General features: G+C 43.3%; 1 protein-coding gene across 1 annotated transcript; it reads left to right on the plus strand.

The window, feature by feature from the left end:
* Positions 1-5,472: 5,472 nt before the first annotated feature.
* On the plus strand, positions 5,473-14,471 carry P4HB (prolyl 4-hydroxylase subunit beta). The gene is made up of 11 exons (XM_063456211.1): positions 5,473-5,677; positions 8,771-8,977; positions 9,161-9,294; positions 10,838-10,975; positions 11,490-11,594; positions 11,680-11,805; positions 11,921-12,121; positions 12,363-12,483; positions 12,570-12,751; positions 12,843-12,926; positions 13,976-14,471. Exons 1-11 carry the CDS (start codon positions 5,536-5,538, stop codon positions 14,051-14,053), a joined length of 1,518 nt encoding a protein of 505 aa, XP_063312281.1. The 5' UTR covers positions 5,473-5,535; the 3' UTR covers positions 14,054-14,471.
* The last annotated feature ends 2,790 nt before the right edge of the window (positions 14,472-17,261 follow it).

Here is a 17,261-nt window from a genome sequence, read left to right on the forward strand (position 1 = left end):
CTGCATGCTGTGAGATGAGTTACACTGTATCTGTCACTGCATGCTGTGATGTGTTACGCTGTATCTGTTACTGCATGCTGTGAGATGAGTTATACTGTATATGTCACTGCATGCTGTGAGATGAGTTACACTGTATCTGTCACTGCATGCTGTGAGATGAGTTACACTGTATCTGTCACTGCATGCTGTGAGATGAGTTACACTGTATCTGTCACTGCATGCTGTGAGATGAGTTACACTGTATCTGTCACTGCATGCTGTGATGTGTTACACTGTATCTGTCACTGCAAGCTGTGGGAAGAGTTACACTGTATCTGTCACTGCATGCTGTGAGATGAGTTATACTGTATATGTCACTGCATGCTGTGAGATGAGTTACACTGTATCTGTCACTGCATGCTGTGATGTGTTACACTGTATCTGTCACTGCATGCTGTGAGATGAGTTACACTGTATCTGTCACTGCATGCTGTGAGATGAGTTACACTGTATCTGTCACTGTATGCTGTGATGTGTTACACTGTATCTGTCACTGCATGCTGTGAGATGAGTTACACTGTATCTGTCACTGCATGCTGTGAGATGAGTTACACTGTATCTGTCACTGCATGCTGTGAGATGAGCTACACTGTATCTGTTACTGCATGCTGTGGGAAGAGTTACACTGTATCTGTCACTACATGCTGTGATGTGTTACACTGTATCTGTCATTGCATGCTGTGAGATGAGTTACACTGTATCTGTCACTGCATGCTGTGAGATGAGTTACACTGTATCTGTCACTGTATGCTGTGATGTGTTACACTGTATCTGTCACTGCATGCTGTGAGATGAGTTACACTGTATCTGTCACTGCATGCTGTGAGATGAGTTACACTGTATCTGTCACTGCATGCTGTGGGAAGAGTTACACTGTATCTGTCACTGCATGCTGTGAGATGAGTTACACTGTATCTGTTACTGCATGCTGTGGGAAGAGTTACACTGTATCTGTCACTGCATGCTGTGATGTGTTACACGGTATCTGTCAGTGCATGCTGTGAGATGAGTTACACTGTATCTGTCACTGCATGCTGTGAGATGAGGTACACTGTATCTGTCACTGCATGCTGTGATGTGTTACACTGTATCTGTCACTGCATGCTGTGATGTGTTACACTGTATCTGTCACTGCATGCTGTGATGTATTACACTGTATCTGTCACTGCATGCTGTGAGATGTGTTACACTGTATCTGTCACTGCGTGCTGTGATGTGACTGTTTCTGTCCCTGCATGCTGTGGGAAGAGTTACATTGTATCTGGCACTGCATGCTGTGATGTGTTACACTGTATCTGGCACTGCATGCTGTGATGAGTTACACTGTATCTGTCACTGCATGCTGTGATGAGTTACACTGTATCTGTTACTGCATGCTGTGATGAGTTACACTGTATCTGTTACTGCATGCTGTGATGAGTTACACTGTATCTGTCACTGCATGCTGTGAGATGAGTTACACTGTATCTGTCACTGCATGCTGTGATGTGTTACACTGTATCTGTCATTGCATGCTGTGATGTGTTACACTGTATCTGTCACTGCATGCTGTGAGATGAGTTACAGTGTATCTGTCACTGCATGCTGTGAGATGAGTTACACTGTATCTGTCACTGCATGCTGTGGGAAGAGTTACACTGTATCTGTACTGCGTGCTGTGATGTGACTGTTTCTATCCCTGCATGCTGTGGGAAGAGTTACACTGTATCTGGCACTGCGTGCTGTGATGTGACTGTTTCTGTCCCTGCATGCTGTGGGAAGAGTTACACTGTATCTGTCACTGCATGCTGTGATGTGTTACACTGTATCTGGCACTGCATGCTGTGATGTGTTACACTGTATCTGTCACTGCATGCTGTGATGTGTTACATTGTATCTGTCACTGAGTGAGATATGAGTGAATTTCCAATGTTAGGCCATAATAGATTGATTGGAAAAACCTAAATCTGTTTTTGAGTTTTACTATAATTCCCTGCAATGCACGCTAGTAATCTTGTTTGCATTTTGAAGACCCACCTACTGAAATGTTCTGGTTTTCAATCCATTCCTCCAAACTGCTGGTTCTCACTGGTAAAGATGGGTCTGTGGAATGCACTGTCTAATGGCTGATGTCAGTGTGCCATGCGACCTGCCAAAGCCCCACAAAATATAAAGCTTTGATAAATTTATTCTAATACAACTGATTTGTCCTGGACTAGTGATGCTATATATTGGTGCATTGTAAGATGAGTTACACTGTATTTGTCACTGCACCCTGCCTGCTATTAGAGGAATTACACTGCACCTGTCACTGCGTGCTGTGACATGAGTTACAATGTATCTGTCACTATACACTGCACTGTACATGTCACTGCAGACAGTGTTTCTGTGTAAACAGCTTGCATGTACTGTACCTGTCACTGCATACTCAGTGTTCCTGTGTAAACAGTGTGCCTGTACTGTACCTGTCACTGCAGACTCAGGTACAGTACAGGCACACTGTTTACACGGGAACACCGAGTCTGCAGTGACAGGTACAGTACAGGCACACTGTTTACACAGGAACAGTCACTGCAGACTCGGTGTTCCCGTGTAAACAGCTTGCCTGTACTGTACCGTTCAATGCATACTCAGGGTTCCTGTGTAAACAGCTTGCCTGTACTGTACCGTTCAATGCATACTCAGTGTTCCTGTGTAAACAGCTTGTCTGTACTGTACCGTTCAATGCATACTCAGTGTTCCCGTGTAAACAGCTTGCCTGTACTGTACCTGTCACTGCAGACTCGGTGTTCCTGTGTAAACAGTGTGCCTGTACTGTACCTGTCACTGCAGACTCAGTGTTCCTGTGTGAACAGCTTGCTTGCCTGTATTTTAACTCTCACTGCAGACCTATTATACAACCAGCACAGGCAGACACAGTGCTGGTTCAAGGGTTGACAAAACAGGATTAAAACCAAGCAGGTAATTAACCCCTTAAGGACAAAACTTCTTGAATAAAAGGAAATAATTATGGAATATTTCCGTCATGTGTCCTTAAGGGGTTAAAGGATCAATCACCCCATGCCAAATTACAGGTCCAAATATCCTAAAAAATGAGCACAGAGCACACACATTACTGCACAGCTTGTAAAGCCCTGAACAGACATCATGTTAGACTGATAATGAATGTGTGCTGCAGGTACAAGCTCACTGTAATGGAGCCAGAATCAGCACACGCACATTGCGACTACAGTGAAGGTACCACACTGGACCCCTGGCATAGTCTAATCAGGATTTGTTTGACCACAGCATCTCAGTGTATGTTTGTGAATAGGACTTGGTCCTTGCATTGTGGTTAATTGGCTCATGCAGAATAATGCAACGCTTTGTCATTATCGCCAAGCAATAGCAAATAAATAAAAAGAAGGCCTGGGGCCCTGCGTGAGAAATACCTTTATTTAGAAATCTAGTCAGATGGTTTATTATGGAGTAACTTTCCCGTGTTCCGATATTGATTGATAAAAAAACATAAATTTACTCCTTGTATTATATGTACTACACCAAGCATGGACACGCTTCTCCACCAGTTTAGGTTGGGAGTATTTAAAGAAGCTCTCTATATAACATAAGCTCTCAAGCCAATGTCGTGGTTATGGTGCCAGGTGGGCCTGGTTTTCTCAAAATATTTGTCAAATTTTTTTAAAGGGTTACTACAACAAATGACCGTTTTAAAAAGACATTGTTTTTAGTCACAGTAATTAGCTGGCGGTGATGGATTTCTGGGAGGAGTGGGCTGTGATACCATAGGCTGTCTGGTGCCAATATGCAGTGCATGCTGTTGTCAGGCTCCCAAGTTTGCACAGAATTCACAATAGCCATCCCAGAACGCTTGTTCAAGGCTGGCTTATGACACCGAATGATGAGGCCAGAGGTGGAGTTAAAGGACCACTCTAGGCACCCAGACCACTTCAGCTTAATGAAGTGGTCTGGGTGCCAGGTCCAGCTAGGGTTAACTAATTGTTTTATAAACATAGCAGTTTCGGAGAAACTGCTATGTTTATCAATTAGTTAAGCCTTCCCCTATTTCCTCTAGTGGCTGTCTCACTGACAGCCGCTAGAGGCGCTTGCGTGATTCTCACTGTGAAAATCACAGTGAGAGCACGCCAGCGTCCATAGGAAAGCATTATGAATGCTTTCCTATGTGACCGGCTGAATGCGCGCGCAGCTCTTGCCGCGCGTGCGCATTCAGCCGACGGGGAGGAACGGAGGCGGAGAGGAGGAGGAGAGCTCCCCGCCCAGCGCTGGAAAAAGGTAAGTTTTACCCCTTTTCCCCTTTCCAGAGCCGGGCGGGAGGGGGTCCCTGAGGGTGGGGGCACCCTCAGGGCACTCTAGTGCCAGGAAAACGAGTATGCTTTCCTGGCACTAGAGTGGTCCTTTAAACCTTTCGACAGCAAAGCTTTGTTTGTCATACAGACTTCAGACATCATAACCACTTTAAATAAGTGAAGAGGTCAAAGTTCTTGGAGTAACCCTTTAAGAATGTAGCTGGGTCCTCTGAGCACTCTCCCCACATCCAGATGTCTCCCCTGAGCCTGACACAGGGCAGTGTTCATTGGCTGACAGAGCACAGCGGACTCTCTCCGCCATCGACAAGCCCTGCATGGCCCTGCCTAGCACAGTGGAGCAAACTGGATTTTGCTTGCAGGAGAATCTGCAAACAGACATTGCAGCCGAGGGTGCCAGGGCCCTTCCAGAACCACAACAGCAAGCTGTAGTAGTTATGGTGCTTGGAGTGTTATGTTAAAGTGAATTTTAAATTCTCATCTAAAATAGGCAAACTGGAAACATTCTTCAAGTCGGCTGTTTATATACACACACATATATATATATATGTAATAATAATATAATTTAATAATTTATTGATAATATAATATATAATAATTTAATAGTAATATAATTATAAAATATAACAATAATAATTTAATAATAATAATTTATTATATTTTGTGAGGAGGAGAAGCTGCACTGGGACTCGGTCTCAGGGAGGTGATATAATAATATAATGTAATAATAATAGTTTAATAATAATATAATATTTAATAATAATCATTTATTATATTTTGTGTGAGTAGGAGAAGCTGCACTGGGACTCGGTCTCAGGGAGGTGATATAATAATATAATGTAATAATAATAGTTTAATAATAATATAATATTTAATAATAATCATTTATTATATTTTGTGTGAGGAGGAGAAGCTGCACTGGGACTCGGTCTCAGGGAAGTGGTGACGTCACCGCCCCCCTCCAGTCAGGTAATCATTGCGGGTCAGAGCTGACAGAGCGCGCTGATTGACAGCTCCCCCCCGGGCCAATCAGACGCCGTCCTCCCCGGCCTCCCGGTCACGTGCACGGTGGGCGGTCCCGGAAGCGGCCCGCGGCCCAGTCAGAATGCACCACGAGCCGTTGCCTCGGTGATATAAAGCGCATGCGCGCAGCGCGGGCTCACAGCGCCACGTCCCGTCCACCGGATCCGTCACGATGCGCCCCGTACTCGCCCTGTGCCTGCTTGCCCTGCTCGGGGCCCGCGCCGACATCGCGGAGGAGAACGACGTGCTGGTGCTGAGGAAGGACACGTTCGACCAGGCCCTGCAGGCGCACAAATACCTCCTGGTGGAATTCTGTGAGTGTTCCCGGCAGTGATAGGCAGGCCTCGGAGGGTACCCGGGCTGGCCTGCTCCCCCTTACCGCTCTCCGGGGCCCCTCGGGCGGACACTGAGTCCCTCCTCCTCCCGGTCTGAGCCACAGCGCTCTTAGCCAATGGGCGCGCGAGTCGGTGGCAGGCAGCCAATCAGCGCCAGGGGGCGGGGCCGGCGGCTTGGGCTGGGTTTTATAAGTTTGGTTGACGTGTACTTGGCGGCGTAGGCAGGTCCCCCATTATACCATAACTACTGCATGCCCCCCCATTATACCATAACTACTGCATGCCCCCCATTATACCATAACTACTGCATGCCCCCCATTATACCATAACTACTGCATGCCCCCCCATTATACCATAACTACTGCATGCCCCCCCATTATACCATAACTACTGCATGCCCCCCATTATACCATAACTACTGCATGCCCCCCCATTATACCATAACTACTGCATGCCCCCCATTATACCATAACTACTGCATGCCCCCCCATTATACCATAACTACTGCATGCCCCCCCATTATACCATAACTACTGCATGCCCCCCCATTATACCATAACTACTGCATGCCCCCCATTTACCATAACTACTACCCCTCCCCACTGTGTACTATAACTACTGCAGGTCCACCCTATACCATAACTACTACCACTCCCCCACTGTGTACCAGAACTACTGCATGTCCCCATTATACCTGAACTACTGCATGTCCACCCATTAAACCATAAGCACTGCAGGTCCACCCTTATACCATAACTACTACCACTCCTCCACTGTGTACTATAACTACTGCATGTCCACCATATACCATAACTGCTACCCCTCCCCAACTTGTCCCCCTTTATACTATAACTACTACCCCTCCCCAACTTGTCCCTCTTGTACTAGAACTACTACACCTCCCCCACTGTACTATTACATGTCCCCCTTATACTATAACTTCTACCCCTCCCCCAGCCTGTACCCTATACTATAACTACATGTCCCCCCCCTTATACTATAACTCCTCCTCCTCCCCAGCTTGTCTCCCTGCCCCCTTATCCTATAACTACTACCCCTCCCCCAACTACAGGCCCCTGAAACTGTACCTCTTACATTAGCACTACCACCCCTCCTCTAACTACAGGGCCCATGAAACTGTACATCTTATACTAAAACTACCATCCCTCCTCCAACTACAGGGCCCCTTAAACTGTAACTACCACCCCTTCCCTCAATTACAGGACCATGTCCTCCCTGAATCTGCCCCATATACTATAAATTACACCTCTCCTTCAACTACAGGGCTATGCCCCCTTGTATTATAGCTACCACCCTTCCCTGAACTACTAGTCTGTCCCCTCTGGAACTGCTCCCCTTACATTATACCTTCCTACCCCTCCAACAGAAACTCCCTCCTGAAAAACTGCCACCTTTTGTAGTGTACCTTCCAACCCTAACTAATTCCCCTATGTAGTATATCTCCCATTTTCCTCAGGTCCCCTTTGAAACTGCACCCCTTCCATGTCCCTCTAAAGCTGCCCTTTCTGCCATACCCATGTGCAGGGTTTGGGTAATTTCCCCGCATGATACTGCCCCCCTTGTAGTATACTTACTTCCACACTGTCACCCTTAAAACAGCCCCTCTTGAAATATACCTTACCATCCCTTCCCTAAGTGCCTAAAACTGCCACGCTTCTACTATACCTCCCGACACTGACACCTTGTACTATACATCCCCACTCATGCTGAATGTGTTGAGTTGTGGCCTAGGAAACTGCTCCCCTTATGGGATACCCAATCAGGTGCCCCCTTGTAGTTACACCTTCTAACCCTTCCCCAAGTGCCATGTCCACCCTGCAACTGCTATTTTTCTATATTGACCCAAACTGCCCCCTTGTACTAGAACTCTCAAAAGTGCACGACATTGTCCCCTAAATCTGTCCCATTAATCATGCCTGCTGTCATAGCCTTACAATTGATTTAATGATTGATATTGTTAAAGTAATGCTGTCTTCATCCATTTTTAGATCCAGCAGTTACCCCAGCTGTTTCAGATCTCCAACTAGTATTAGTTTTGGCAAATCAACATTGGAGCTGGAACAGTCTTGTACACCCCTAGAGTAAGGGGTTGTGTAGGGTATCTTAGAATTTGGGGTATGCATTATTAAACCCAGTACATTTATTTATTGGACCTATTTTTCAGGTAGCACTAACTTCCCATTTAATGCTAATTGCGATGGTGACATTTAATAGATGGCTAATCTGGCACTCTTGTCAACTAGCTGAACAGCTTACATGCCAAAAGTAGCAGCTATAGTAGTTGGACATAAACTGCTGCTTTGCTTGATCAATTTTGGAAACTCTTGTGTTGTTTCTTGAAATACTTACTGGAGTTCAAAGTAACAGATTGTATTTCTGGTGCATGCCATGTAGCTTGTATGAGCATTGCAACCTGTATCTACATGTTGCACGGATCCTTGTCCATGGATGCTCACAATGTTGTTACTCTATATTGGCACCAGTGGAAGGTCGTGGTCTACTTTTGGTCCTAGAGTTCTATGCATTAATAGGAGAGGGGTATTGTACCTATTAGAACATGCTCCAGATATGCTTTCAGTAGATTTCTAAGAGTCATTAGGACTGGGTTTGTGTGCATCAGTCTTTCTATAGCTTGATGGAATGTCTGGCATGTGGTACAGTGTTGGCAGCCTGGAAATATAGGTCCTTTAATAGAGCAACTCATTGGTAAAGGAAAGCACTACCGGGAGTGAAAAATGCAGTCATGTTTGTAATGTGCACATCTGTTTTGGGTAACTTTGTAATGAACATGCAAGTATTGATTGTTGGTTTTCCAGTTTTCGGTGAAACCTTTAGTGTCAGTTGAACTTTGCTTCCTGGTGTTTTAAAATGCCAACATTTGCTATGGCTGTACAAAGAATATTGTGTAATCAGGTCTGAGATAAAATGCTTAATCCCCACCCTATATTAATCATAAGCCTGTAACTTGCAACATGACAGCTCTGATCTGAAATTAGTGACTTACTATGCCTGGTAAAGAACGTTTTTAAAATGTCTGTGTGCAATTTGCAGATGCCCCTTGGTGCGGTCACTGCAAGGCATTGGCACCAGAGTATGAGAAGGCAGCTGGAATTCTAAAAGGAGAAGGATCAGAGATACGATTGGGTAAGGTGGATGCCACAGAAGAGGCGGACTTGGCACAGGAGTTTGGTGTTAGAGGCTATCCAACAATCAAATTCTTCAAAAATGGAGACAAGAAGTCACCCAAAGAATATTCAGGTAATTGTCTTTTTATTTTGAGTTAATTTTAGACAACTTTATATGCATCAGTTTAAATGGCTTGTGAATGCTTATTAAAGGGTCCTGTTAAAGCTTCTGATTTAAGACCAAGCCTGGGTTGTAGTCTTTGTAAGTAAATTCTGATTTATGTGGATTTGTAATGCCTGTCTGGTTCTGATGCAGCTGGCAGGGAGGCACCGGACATTGTCAACTGGCTGAAGAAGCGTACAGGTCCAGCTGCCACAACATTGAGTGATGAAGCAGCTGTGACTGCTCTTGTGGATGCCAACGAAGTTGCAGTTATTGGTTTCTTTAAGGTATGGAATTAAACACTATTTCGGGGGGAGAGGCGACTTAAATCAATGGAGTTTGCAGTTCTAAGACAGCAGGGAACCTGCTTTTGGGTTCACCTGTTCTAAATGAGTCTTTAGGAGTTCAGCTTGCTAAATGGTTCCAGAATAGATCAAATCCACAAATATACTGTAAAACCTTCCAAGACCATAACCACTAAAGTGCCGCATGATTTGACCTTCAAGTTGGTTAGCTATTTTAGCTGTCTTAATAGACGTAATCGTAGGGAAAGCTTTGACTGACATGCATTCCTGACCCTATAGTGTTAAACACAATCTAGCCCCCCTTGCCCCTCCTAATATAGTAAAATCTTTCCTATAGTCCAGTTTGCTGGTGCTGGCTCTGCCCCTGATCTGCTTCCTCGGCTGAATTCAGAAGTGACTCTCAGCCAATCACAATGCTTTGACATGGGAAGATTGTAAATTCTGATTATCTCAGCCAAGGAGGCGGAACCAAACACCACCCTGGCCAGTCAGTATCTCAGATGCACTGAATCACTGCCTCTCATAGGAAAACTCCATGCATAGGGTGGAAACACTGAATGCCAGTGCTGCAGTGTGTAGAACTACTCCAGGATGCACCTCTAGCAGCAATCTGAACAGACCTTTTCCTACAAAAAGCATGCAGGGGCAGGCTGTGCTTGCCAGAACTACATTAAGCTGTAGTTTTGGGGGCTATGGTGTCCCTTCTCAGAATGGAATGACGTTAATGGTCTGATAGGGATTGTCTTAGTGATTCAGAGCTCCAGATGTAGCAATAACAAATTGCTTTAAACAAAGGAGTAATTATGCAAATACAGATTGCTGACTAAGATGGCTCCTCCCAGTAGTGGCTTTAAAATACTTTGAGTGGTTGCTTTTTCCTTTAGTGACTCACTATGCAGATCTTTAACACTGTAACTTCTTAACATCCTTTCATGTAGCCCAATATCATCCCAGTGGCCTGTGGAGGGTTAACTATATTAGACTTGTCTGATATTGAACCTGCATAGAAAACTGAAGAGCATACACGTTTCTTTCACACAGAAGATCTGCATGTTAATATTACTCCAACCAGAAGGTTTTTCCTGTAATCCCATGCCGAGGCAATGTTCTCCCTAAAGCCTGATCCTATATCAAAGCACATTCACCATTTATGTATGAAGTACTCAAAGCCCCATGACCACTTCAAATAACTATAGTTTGGAGTAACCCTTTAAAGGACTAGTAAAGTCATCCAGACCACTTCTGCCCAATGAAGTGGTCTCGTCTCATAAACCCTACAGTGTAATAAATGACAGCTTTGTAGAAATGGTAGTGTTTACATTGCAGAACTAAATACACTTCTAGTGGCTGTGCTCCTGAGCTAGTCTCCAACTGTTCTACAGAGCATGTCCCTTTTAATGACATGACGTTTTCAGCAGTAATTGCTCTAGGGGGACAGTCGTACAGACAGGAACAGATATGTGTATGTGTACATGCTTTCAAAATTGCATACAATGTATAAGATCCAGTGATATTTCTCATGCAGGATACCGAATCTGACCTGGCAAAGGTCTTTGTGCAAGCTGCAGAATCAGTAGACGACATTCCATTTGGAATCAGTTCCAGTGATGATGCTTTCTCTAAATATGAGATTACAAAAGATACAATTGTCCTCTTCAAGAAGGTGAGTTGTGATGATATAAGCTAGTCGGAGCAAATTGTCTGGTCTAATAGTTCTGGAGTTTAGTGGCTCTGTTCTCCCATCATGCTGCGTTTATACTATGCACTGCTGTGGTCATTCTCCATTCCCAGTAAGGAGAGGGAGGTTCTGAGAATCGATGGGTGGAAAGTTTCACTGATGTAACTTAGTTTGGCACAAGCCATGGACTCTTGTCCATCTGCCCCATTTGTCAGCCTATCTACTGTTGGCATGCAGCTGCCTTTGTAACGCCTCTTGGTTCAACATGTTCCTACATTACTGAATCACTACATGAAGCTTTGCTCATTGTTCTGAATATACAAGTTAAATGATCGCAAAGTGACTTCAGGGGTAGATAGGGCACATGATTGCTCTATTGCGCTACACAAGTCATTGCTGTGTAAACAAGGCATTCCTTGGATCATTACGGTACAGGCTTAAATGTTTGAGTGCTTATCATATTTCTGTCTTAATCATCTGCTTGTCTTTGGTCTTGCAGTTCGATGAAGGTCGGAATAACTTTGAAGGAGAAGTAAAGAAAGAGGAAGTCTTGAGCTTCATAAAGTCTAACCAGCTACCTCTGGTTATTGAATTTACCGAGCAGGTGTGTTTTGTCGCAAAACCATGTCTTCACGTGTTTTTTGCCTGTATTGGAGACTCTTATATGAACAGCATGTCCTTCTCTTTAGACTGCACCAAAGATCTTCGGTGGAGAGATAAAGACACACAATTTGTTCTTCCTGCCAAAAAGTTCCCCTGACTATCAAGAAAAACTTGACAATTTCAAGAAAGCTGCATCAAACTTCAAGGGAAAGGTGAGCCACGAGTTGACTTCTCTTTAATCAAGATAGTTACATTATTGTGAAACATGAATGCTCGATCACTATTCAAACCTCTACAGAAAATGAAAGGCTTTAACTTTCTTTGCAGATTCTCTTCATCTTCATTGATAGTGATCACACAGATAACCAGCGTATTCTGGAATTCTTCGGTCTGAAGAAAGAAGAGTGTCCTGCTGTCAGGCTAATTACACTGGAGGAAGAGATGACAAAATACAAGCCTGAGTCAGATGACTTGTCTGCTGATAAAATCAAGGAATTCTGTGACCTGTTCCTGCAGGGCAAGATTAAGGTGAGTTTGGCTATTGGTGTCCTAGGCATGACATCCATAGGTGGTGGAAGCTGCCAGTGAGATTCCTTGTGGACAGTTCTTCTTCTAGGGAACTTATTTTAATTGCATGGCCGCTGTCACCGTTGGGCAAATTGGTCCATAGATTGTGTGCTGTATTGTCGGGGCTCAGTAATTCCAGGCATAACAAAACCTTGACCAATGTGATTCTGGTGTTAATGCCTCTTATGTCTCTCTAACTTAGCCCCATCTAATGAGTCAAGATATACCCGAAGATTGGGACAAGAGCCCAGTGAAAGTCCTGGTGGGCAAGAACTTTGAAGAAGTTGTCTTTGATGAGAACAAGAATGTGTTTGTTGAATTCTGTGAGTTCTAGATTTCTTTAGAATTGCAGAGGATTATCCCCATTCTGCTTGGTTCTGTGATTTACATAATGTTGCTCCTATTCCAGATGCCCCTTGGTGTGGTCACTGCAAACAACTGGCTCCAATCTGGGATCAACTAGGAGAGAAGTACAAGGACACAGATAATATTGTCATAGCAAAAATGGATTCCACAGCTAATGAGATTGAAGCTGTTAAAATTCACAGCTTCCCCACCTTGAAGTTCTTCCCAGCTGGGGCAGAGAAGAAGGTATGTAAAGACACTTTCCAAAACTCTAAATTCCTGTCATTAAACTCTTCTGTTTCACTGACCAGCTCTGCACTTTTAAATTCTAATTCAGGTGGTTGACTATAATGGAGAGAGGACACTAGAAGGATTCTCGAAGTTCTTGGAAAGCGGTGGGCAGGATGGTCAGGCAGATGAGGTAGGGGTTGTTTCGAACAAATTGTGGTTACGGTTACTTGTTTGATCTGTTCCCAAAGTGCCCTAGGGAAGAACAATTTGCTAACATTAATAAATATGTTTATGGTGGAGTCCAAGAACTTCCAAGATTAAGCATTACACTAAAAACAATTGCAAATTTAATCATTCAATGTAAGGAAACTGCAGATCTGAAACTTGGCTAAACTTAACTTCAAGCTTGGCCATTTTGACACAATGTGGCATTCAACATTTCTTTAAAAAACATTTTTATTTTTTTTAATGAGCTCTTGAGTCTTAAACAAGCCTGTATTTTAATCAAGGCTGTATTGCATGTGAACACAAATGCTTTAATGCTGCAACTGTAAAATACATACTACTTTGCATGACACTCCTGCTTTCTGGGCAACATGGCTGACTCGTGATGCTCTATCTTGATTTGTGCCACAGACTTTTTTTACTTTTCTACTGCATATGACATGTAGATATGTCGATCAGCATGTTTACCATTGCTGCCTAGGCTGTAAACGGAAACCTTAATCCTTGGATTTCATTTTTCCATCCAATGTTACTGACTAGTCTTTGACAAAACTAAAGTTCTTTCTGAGTGACCGTTAATGGTTATGGTCTGACTTGCAGAACCTTTCTTAACAAGTGCATGGAGTGGGCTACAAAGATCTCGCCATTTTTAGAATAGAAAAACATAATGAGGGTTAAAGAATTTGAGGATCTAACCCCCGTGAATTACAGTAAACTAGGTTTATTGCTGAGTTCATTCACTAAAGCATTGCGTGACCATTATGTCCAATGCCATGTGCTCTTAACAGTTAGGAATGAGAAATGTAAAATGGACACACTGGGGAAACCTTGTGGTATGCTACCAGGTGGCTTATGTAAACTGCATGTGAACCTTGGCACCGCACTGTAAACACTGGTATAGCATCACATGCTACCAGGGCATTCTTTTTATACATGGTTAAACCCTGCCTAGGTTTACTTCAGAAACTATACCTTGAATGTAAGTGCTGTTCCTAACTACTGCTCCTATTGCAGGACCTGGAGGACTTGGAAGATGCAGAGGAGCCAGACTTGGAAGAGGAAGATGATCAGATAAAGAGAGATGAATTATAGGAATATGCAGTAATATTTCAGAAGCCAGAGGACACTAAGAGGGGCGGAGACAACACTCTACACTCAGAGCTCTGAATGCAGGGAAACTTTATTTTCATCAATCTGTATGTTAGGGTTTTTGCTTTGGGGGGGGATAAAGGGGCCTTGGTGTTAACGGTCAGCAGAGTTTATTTTTCACTGTGAGGTTTTTTGTTTTTTTTAACACTTGACATTTTATTTTTCTGATGTAAAGTTTGGCACTTGTTGTGGCTTCCTGTATTGTCCTATCTGTAACTTTATTGTGAGCTTTTTTCCTGTAGCTGGATGAGAATTCCACGCATGGCTCGTTCCCCTTATAAAGGACCTTGTTCCTTTTGGGCTCATTTTCGATGTTTCTCTAGCGGAAGCTGCTGGTATTCTCTCTCCCCCCCCCCCCCCCCCCCCCATTGCCCCAGTCCTTTTGGGTCTATATACCCTATGGCCTATTTCAGTATTTGATGCAGTCAGGAGGAGCAGGAGAGCCTCCCAATCTTAACACTACTCAAAACTCCCCTGCAGTGTTCAGCCCTCACTAAATTTTCTGCGGTTCAGCTTTGTATAAACGCAGCTGTTTTCTTGTCCTGTCCAGCGAGACCCATTTTCCGAGAGCAACTTTATGACACGTTTGTCTATGGACACACATAGTATGAGAAGAATCCGTCTGAATGAAGAAACATTCCATCATTAAAGTTGGAACACAAAGTCTTGGCCAAATAAAAACAATTTTAATAAAATGATTGTCCCTTGTTTTGAAGTCTCTCTGCACAAAAAACAGGCAGGAAGGCAAATCCTTCTGTGATGTTCACTGGGTTTTTCATTAAAGTGTGGTTTGTAGGGAGTTCAGTGTGAATTTCAACTTCATGTACTTGTTGTTCACCAAACAACGTATGCTCATTAGTTTGGGCATAAAATATCTGTACATTGTGCTAGAAAATGTGTAAATTAGGATGAAAACCCATTGAAAAAATGGTTGTTTTGGTTGCTATGGGAGGGGAAAAAACAAAGTGCAAGCACTGTGGTTGATATGGAAACTTCCTAGCGGGGGCTTCTGCCAGCTATGGTGTATAGTAAGTCATGACATCACTTCATTCAGACATTGGCAACAAAGCCAGCATGCTAACATCAGATGAGGTTTGCCCTGCTTGGGGTGCATCCCAACGGCAAATAAAATAATTTGGAGGAGCAATGATGGGCATTGCATAATGAATTACAAAGCTGCATTAGTGTGAAGGTCTTTGTACATTGAATACACTTTGTATCTTTATGATATATTCAATGTTTATGGGAGCAATTTTAAGGGAAGTTCTCAGAACCTGTGCACTTTAAGGTCAAAAAGCCAAACTGGCTGTTTCTGGTTCAGCTACTCTGACAGGAATGCAAAATTTAATGCCAATTCTCTTTAGTGATTAACCAGGTAAATAACTTTTGGATCCCCAGATGGAGGGTTGTCTTTTCTTTGATTTTTAATCTTAATTTGATAAACCAGGTTGATTTAGAAGACCTCTGCCTAGCAAGCTAGTCTGGAGAAACCTGGTGATCGTGCATGCAGAAGCATGGTGGGCAAGAGTGTGGATAGACCAAGTCATGTTCCTTGGCAAACCCAAGCAAGACCCTACCACTTACTCTTTAATTGACTCTCCTGCATAGCTAGAACTTGTTAAACATTAATCAATACCAGAACTTTATAAAAAAAAAAAAAAAAAAAATAATACATGGATTATAAAACACTAGAAGGGAGCAAAGCTGTACAGATGGCCGTCTAGGCACCCAGCAGTGAAAGCAACACTTTGCTCCTTTTTAACACAGCAGGGAAAGTGACAAACATACTGTTATAATTTTTTTTTCCTTCTACTGCTTGAACTGTTTTTTGATAAAGCAGGTGTTTTGAAATTCTATGCAATGACTATAATCTGAGCAGTGGAGAGCAGGGTCTGTGTCTCTTGGTGCAGGCCACACACCGATCCCCCTGGCAACTTTTGTAAAGCTTCAAAGCCCTCCGTAGGCTGGTGATTGCATTGCAGCAAAGCACAGTTAAACTCTAGAGAGGTAACACTGGGTTTGGTTTTAATTATTTTGGTACGTGCAATTCCAAATGTAACCTAGACTACCCCTCCTCTATAGAACAGTCCATGTAATATTTTGTATGATTCATTAACCCCTTAAGGACCAAACTTCTGGAATAAAAGGGAATCATGACGTGTCAGACACGTCATGTGTCCTTAAGGGGTTAATGCAAGATGGACATCTGTCATCCATATACATATATTTGCACAGATTGCAATGGACAACATGTTAAGAATGCCCAATAGTGGCAGTGCTGCTTTTAATATTGCAAGTAACACCAGTCAGTGTTCATTTACCTTTGAAATCCTAATGGGACACATTACAGAATACATTTAAAAACAAATGACCATTTAGTAGATACACTCCAATGAAAACATGCATGCAATTTAATTGTGCGCTTTTTTCTTTTCAATTGGAGTAGATCTAAAACCAGCTTGCAAAACTGCAGATATCTTGTCTGCAGCCTTTGCAAACCTTTACCTGCCCAGACTTTTTCTTTCTGTACAATCACGGACTTCCCACGTTACAAGACCGGTGCTCTGGGCATTGTCCTGAGGTTTTCTTTCACAATAAGTAACTGCAGCGCTAAATAATGTAATTCCCAAGATATACCCTGTTCAAAAAAGAGTGGTTGTTTAGCCTAAGGAAACCCAGTTTAGCTATAAATCTATTTGGGTTTTACAAAGGAAATACAGTGTGTGTGTGTGTATATGTGTGTATATATATATATATATATAGCGCGTCGTCAAATTCCACAGTGCTGTACAGTAGGTAGACTGACATTTATTTGTAACAAGACAAGTTGGTTGCACAGAGAATGTTGAGAGCCCTGCTCAAACAAGCTTACCTTCTAGACATACGCACCAGATAGAGGCAGTCACCTGTAATATTAGTCAATTGTATAAAGACTTTGGCTTTGAGGCAGGACAAGTGACCCCTGGACGCAATCCACAACCTAGAGAGTCTCTGTAGAAGGGACAGTCTCGGTAACCACGCTTGTTGCGAGGGGTAATTAGGCAATGCATGCGGGTTCTAGAACATAGCTGGGCTTATGGGGTCTGGGAGTACAATTGTGACTGTCTTAATGGTCTCAGCCGGGTCTGCTGATTTTTATGCTGTAATCATT

Source organism: Pelobates fuscus, chromosome 5 (genome assembly GCF_036172605.1).
Source record: "Pelobates fuscus isolate aPelFus1 chromosome 5, aPelFus1.pri, whole genome shotgun sequence".
Classification (NCBI taxonomy): domain Eukaryota; kingdom Metazoa; phylum Chordata; class Amphibia; order Anura; family Pelobatidae; genus Pelobates; species Pelobates fuscus.

Coding starts and splice junctions, on each gene's coding strand:
- P4HB (XM_063456211.1), top strand. CDS start 5,536: ATGCGCCCCGTACTCGCCCTGTGCCTGCTTGCCCTGCTCGGGGCCCGC. Junction 5,678..8,770: donor ATACCTCCTGGTGGAATTCT/GTGAGTGTTCCC, acceptor TGCAATTTGCAG/ATGCCCCTTGGTGCGGTCAC. Junction 12,484..12,569: donor GAATGTGTTTGTTGAATTCT/GTGAGTTCTAGA, acceptor CTCCTATTCCAG/ATGCCCCTTGGTGTGGTCAC.